At 48.2% G+C, this 6295-nt stretch overlaps 1 protein-coding gene across 1 annotated transcript in view; it reads right to left on the bottom strand.

The window, feature by feature from the left end:
• Positions 1-359: 359 nt before the first annotated feature.
• Positions 360-6295, bottom strand: part of Tm9sf4 (transmembrane 9 superfamily member 4) — a 46336-nt gene continuing 40400 nt past the window's right edge. Inside the window, 3 exon segments of the mRNA XM_021186363.2 lie at positions 360-2277; positions 4406-4495; positions 5161-5317. Coding sequence (XP_021042022.1) covers positions 2128-2277; positions 4406-4495; positions 5161-5317 — 397 coding nt within the window. The 3' untranslated portion in view covers positions 360-2127.

The raw sequence follows: 6295 nt of genomic DNA, 5'->3' as shown, positions 1-6295 counted from the left end.
CTATGGAGCTCTAAGTGGCCATAAACTCAACAGAGACCCAACCCACACTGCCTCCCACTTTCTAGGATGCTTGACCCTAAATTTCTATTGCTTTGAAAGCATGCTACTTGACACAGCATGAAGCAAATTCAGAACCCTAGGCCAGGCTTCATTTTCATGTGTGTCCTACTTGTTTGCTACTTCCTGCTCTTCAGAGGGCAATGCCTGTGACCCACACGGAGGGCTGAGCAGGAGCTTGCAGTAGGCACAGAATAGCAGAGGCCTGAGTCCTAGAGAGCCCAGGTGGGACACTGAGCTGCAAAAGCAGCCACTCAACCCACCTGATGAAACCATCACACTTTAGTCTCCACACCCTTGCATGCGAGTTGAGACAACAGGACAATGGCATTTTATTTACAATTGGACCAGAAAAAGGCATACAGGCATTTTTTTTTTTAATTAAAAATAATGATGATGATTTAAAAAGTCAGAAAAATTGACAATGTTTGAACCTTTCCCCCACCCTCTCCAACAATGAGAACCTGGGGGGGGGGTGCAAGATCTGAATGAACAAGTAACTCCCAATCACTCTCCACTCTTTGGGCTCCCATTTCTCCAGCCTGATTCTTGGTGGATGCCACTCAGTGCCGCGAAGTCACTGCGAGGCAAGATTGAGAGGTGCACTGATTTGAATAAGGATGGCGGTGGGGCCCCAGGAGGTGGGGCAGTGAGGGGCAGGGTGTGTTCCTAGCACAAGCAGCATCCTGAGCTTTGTCTCCTGACAGGCTCCCAAAGGACTGGCGCAAGGGCGAGTGGCTGCTACTGACCCCTACACCCAAGGTGGGTTTGGTCTCTTGCTACTTAAGAGCAAACTCTGTGACTCGCCCAGGGTTTGCGGGGCTAGGATAGGGCAGAGGAGCTAGGCCAGGTCCATGAGCCTCTTCCAACCTGGGGAGACTGGCTTCTTGCCTATTCCTAGGAACTGGGAAAGGAGCAACTCAACTTACCTTCCATTTTCCTTCTCAGAGAAGTTTTCTGGGTGTTCCCAAAAGAACTTGCATGGGAGGAAGAGGGAATGGGTCTGGCTAAAGGACCCGAGAATAAATGTTGGGGCCAAGGGCTGTGAGGGGGGAGGGAGAGAGAGAGAGAGAGAGAGAGAGAGAGAGAGAGAGAGAGAGAGAGAGAGAGACAATCTTCCTCTCCCTGGCCGCCTCAAGGAAGAGATTTGAAGACTCCAGACCTGAAAGCAAGGGAAGGGGTCCACCATCACCCTTTACAAAGTGCGGCGCCCCTGAGGGAAAGACAGGGGATCAATCTTGAGGGGTGAGCACCCTAGTCTAGTGGCTTCAGCCACCTCTTCCCATACACACATGGGCACTTGGCTCTGGAAACACCTGGCCCTGGCCCCGGGCTTCTTGGCACGAGAACAGTCACTGCAGGTCTCACTTCTTCCTTGGTGTTCAGTAAACGCTGGCTGCTTTGAGGAGGGGATCCTGCTGTCCCAGAGAACCAGGACATGTCCTTGTAGTGACCAAGTGTTCCCAGTTAAAACGATGACCAAAGACCTGGCTGCTCGGGGCGGTGGAGGGCAGGCTGGGGAAGAGAATGGGAGGAGGGGCTGGCAGGGCTTGGTTGGCACTGAGAAGCTTGGAGCCCTCACTGCAGCCCCCGAGTTTCCTCTTCCAGTTAGTGGTAGGGTGGCCAACAACTCTGAGGAGCCAATGGGGACAATGACCAAAACCCCACATTTATCCATCCTGGATCTGCTTTTTTTTTTTTTTGAAAAAAAAAAAAAAAAAAAAAAAAAAAGAAGAAAGAAAACCCCAAAACCGTAAAACAACAACAAAAAACCCAACCTAAACCAAAAAGAACCTGAATTAACAGGTCAGAAAGCTCCTGCTGACGGCGACTCTTAGCTGAAGAAAACCAACCACAGAAAAATGTATCCCTACAGACTGGATGAGATGAAGGAAATGGAAGGGTTATCTACAGGCCCTCCTGCCCCCATGCAGCCTGGGGGTCTAGGAACACTGTGCCAGGAGTTACATTCCAAATGAGCACGAGTTATTTTATTTTGTGTGCCTGCAGTCCCCACGCAGGGTGGCTTCCTGTCCGAGGATCCAGTGGGCCCAGCGTTGGTCCACCCACTCAGTCTATCTTCACAGCAGCATATATCTTGCGGACAAACATGTAGGCTGCGTAGAAGCCGATGGTCCCTGTGAGCAGCCAGAAGGATAGGACCATGAGGGTGGTGTAGCCGAAGTAGAGGAGGGAAGGGATGAACTCCACGATGTCCAGCTGGGGTGGAAGGGAGAGAAAGGGAGATGAACAGTCAATGCCAGGCAGTGGTGGCCGTGGCAAACTGCAGACCCCGTGCTACCTAGTTTTATATCAACTTGACACAAGCTAGAGTCATCTGAGAGGGAGGAACTTCAATTGAGAAAATGCCTCCATGAGACCCAGCTGCACAGCATTCTTCCATGGCCTCTTGAAAAACAGAAACAAAAACAAAGCAAAACAAAAAAAGATTTTTTTTTTTTTTTTTGGTTTTTCGAGACAGGGTTTCTCTGTGTAGCCCTGGCTNTCCTGGCACTCACTTTGTAGACCAGGCTGGCCTCGAACTCAGAAATCCGCCTGCCTCTGCCTCCCGAGTGCTGGGATTAAAGGCGTGCGCCACCACGCCCGGCTCAAAAAAAGATTTTTATTCCTCCCTCAGTTTTATAGTTTATGTGGTTTACAACTACTCAACTGTCACTGTATGTGAAAGCAGCCAGAGCACGTGTGAATGAGTGTGCATAGCTGTGCTCCAATAAAATGTTCTTTCAAGAACAGACTGCTGGCCTGTGAACCAGGCTGCTGGGCTCTGAAGCAGAGGAGGTCACTGCTGGGACCATAGAAGCTCCTGGGTGGAGCACTAACTACATCCGACCATCTGGGAGTCCTTTCCATAGCCTGGTATTTTGGGGAAACTTGGGCATTCCAAACACACCCTGGCTGCAGGCAGAGGACTGCCTACCTTTGGGCTTCAGAGATAGCATGTGAAATCTCCAATGTTGGATGGGAGGTTCTCACCAAAGCCTCCCTAAACCCCTCTAACTGGCCCATCTGGTTTGCCCTAGTTGCTAAGCCAGAGCCAGACTCCTGGTTAAGCCCACGCTTAACCTGTGTGAGCTCATGCAGCAAGCAGGCCCCCAAGACACAAGTCTAGCCCTGGCTCATTCTCTCTTCACTAGGCAGAAGCAAGGAGTACTTGAGTGAAGAAGAGAAGGGGCCCTAGAGACATGGTGAATAGTCTACCTTTGTCTTTGGATATGTGTGTGTGTCCAAATGTGTGTGCACATGGCTGTGAAAGCCGGAGGTATAAACATTAGGTGTCTTCATCAATTATTTTCTACTTTATTTTTGAGACAGGGCATCTCAAAACCTGGAGCTCACCAGACTCGACAGGCTGCCCCAAAACGCTAGGGAACCTGCCTCCACCTTCTCAGTGCTGGGCCTACAGATACATGCTCCTGTTCTCAGTTTTTTCATGTGGGTCTTGGGGCATCAAACTCAGGGTCCTCAAGCTAACACAGAAGTACCTTATAGATGGAGCCAATTTCCTAGCCTGATTTTATCTCTATTCCTTTCAACTCTTTTTTCTTTCATGCTACTGTCCTTTACCTGTGTCTGGAAGGGAGTACTGTATTATCAGCTTTATTTCAGTAGATTCGATTTAGGTAACTTTCTGCCTTTGAGAGGTATAGGGAGCAGAGGGAGCCCTAACTGAGTGACATGAACACAGGCACGTCAAGGACTCCAACGCTAGGCTTAAGAGGAGTGGCAAAGCTTTCCTCAGCAGTCCAAGTCTTTATTAATGATTGATTGACTGGTGTGTGCAAAGACTAGCAACTGCAGCTTCCTCCTCCAACCTTGAACTGCTTGCCTACATAGACCTCTTACCAAAAGTAGCCAACCTGTCCCCTGTGCTATATCCACAGTAAACCTACAAAGATTCTGGGTTGCCAGTGACAGTAGACTGCCTGATTGCAGCTTTCCTGTATGTTTGTCTGTCCTCCTCATTATACACCACCCCAAGCCGGGGTTCCAGTACACACACCACACTAGTCACAGCAGAAATGGTCCTGATTACTTACAAACCTACCTCACCTTCAAATCCTGCAGACTAAGCCTCCCAATGCTGAGGTTACAGACCATATTGCCTTTATGTTCCAAGAATCTCACAGGTTTCTGCAGATAGCGTTCTCACTGTTATTCAGACTGAAGGCTTGCTCCCAAACATAGAACACATAGCACAGAATAGCTCTGGTCATCTCCACTTTGGATGTAAAAGCACCATCCAGACACTTGGCTTCCTGTCAACAGCCTCTTCCTCCCCCTCTAACCTGCGCCAGAGAGGGCTAAGGGGTCTCTGGGAAGGTAGTACCTTGTTAACAAAATAAAAGATGGCGTAAACCAGGACGTAGAACGCAGAGCCCCCCGAGACAAGGAAATTCCTCCACCACCAGCGGTAATCCTAAGGAGCAAAGAAAGGGAGGGTCACAGCAGAATCCAAGGCATCGTCCCACAAATCTCACGGCCAACAGAGGGCTTCACGGCTCTAGGTAAGAACAGTCACATCTGGATAATGGAATGTTTATAGCTTAATTGTGGTGACAACCCCACATCTGGATTTATTTCTAAAAACCACAGAATTCCAGATTAAAATGGGTAAATTTTACTGCTTATAAACTATATCTCAACTTTTTAAAAGATCAAAAAAGAAAATAGTAACAAGTAAGTTTGCAAAATAGTAACAAGTAAGTTTGCTTGGGCATAGACTTCCTACGGGTGAGGATCGCTGAGGTAACCGCTACACCATTCTCCCAGTGGAAGAGCTGGATTTGAGCCCTGGCTCACGGCCTATCCACTGCCTACCTGGCCTATATTCACTCTGTAATAGATAATTCCTATGGGGGAGCCAGGACAACAATCTACACCTGCCAATTGGAGTTATCTGGAGTAGGTCTGATACTGACAGATCATGGCCATGCTGTGAGGGTAGAGTGGAAAATGGCTTGGGCAGGGGGGCGAGACAGCCTGAGGCAGCATCCCGCATGGGATACCCCAAAGCCCCATGGAGACGGTCAGTGTTGGATTTGTCCTATCTTCCCCACCCCCCCACTGGCCCACTCCCCTCACCTCTGCACACAGCTGGAAGTATACCATGACTATGCTGATTTGTGAGCAGGACACCACCAGGATGATGAAAACGAGGAACAGGAAACCGAAGAGGTAATAGAACTGGTTCTCCCAGATTGCCTGTGGGCACCAGAAATGGCTTCAGGGGCTTGCTCCCCTCAGTGACCACCTAGCAGCTGCTTCCTCCACCAGGGCTCCCTCCCAATCCCACCCCAATCTATACAACAGCTGCTACTACTGAGGGCAGCTTGCCCCACACCATGTGCATGCCTTGGCCTTCAGGCCTGCATAACCGTGACCTTTTGTTGTTGCTGTTAAAAAAAAATTATTTATTTATATATACGGGTGTTTTGCCTAAATGTACACTTGCACACCAGAAGGTGGTACTGGATCCCATGAGACTACAGCTGTAGACAGTATCGACCTGCCGTGTGGATGCTGGAAATTGAACTCGGGTTCTCTAGAACAGTCAGTAAGTGCTCTTAACCACCGAACCATCTCTCCAGCCCCTCTGGACCTTTTTTTTTTTAAAGCTCTTTTTATTGAAAACATTTTTCGTATAGTGTATTTTGGTGTTTTCCTCTCTCTCCATTCCGCCCATCCACCTAATTTTATGTTCTTTTTGTCTCTCTTTTAAGAAAGACAAAATAAAAATAACCAGAAAAAAACCCACAAAAAACCAAAACCAAACAAACCAAAAACAACCCAAGAATCACACACCCCTCCCCGCTAAAGAAACCAATTAAAAATAAATAAATAAAGCCAAAACAAAGCAATATGAGACAGCGTCTACAAAAATACAATTGAGCTTGTTCTGTGTTGGTCAACTACTCCTAACCTTGATTTTTCTTTTCAAGACAGAGCTTCTCTGTGTAAGCCTGGCTGTTTGGAAGTCTGCCGACCAGACTAGCCTTAAAGTACTGCTTGCCTCTCTCTGCCTCCCAAAGGCAGGCTGGGAGCTAAGGCAGGCACCACTGCACCTGGGCCTTGCCTTGTCTTTTTTTTTTTTTTTTTTTAAAGATTTATTTATGTATTTTATGAATGTTAGTACACTGTTGCTCTCTTCAGTCACACCAGAAGAGGGCATCAGATCTCATTACAGATGGTTGTGAGCCACCATGTGGTTGCTGGGAAT

This window comes from Mus caroli, chromosome 2 (genome assembly GCF_900094665.2).
Source record: "Mus caroli chromosome 2, CAROLI_EIJ_v1.1, whole genome shotgun sequence".
Taxonomy (NCBI): domain Eukaryota; kingdom Metazoa; phylum Chordata; class Mammalia; order Rodentia; family Muridae; genus Mus; species Mus caroli.
The sequence above is the reverse complement of the archived record's forward strand: the minus strand, read 5'-3'. Positions and strand labels throughout refer to the sequence as shown.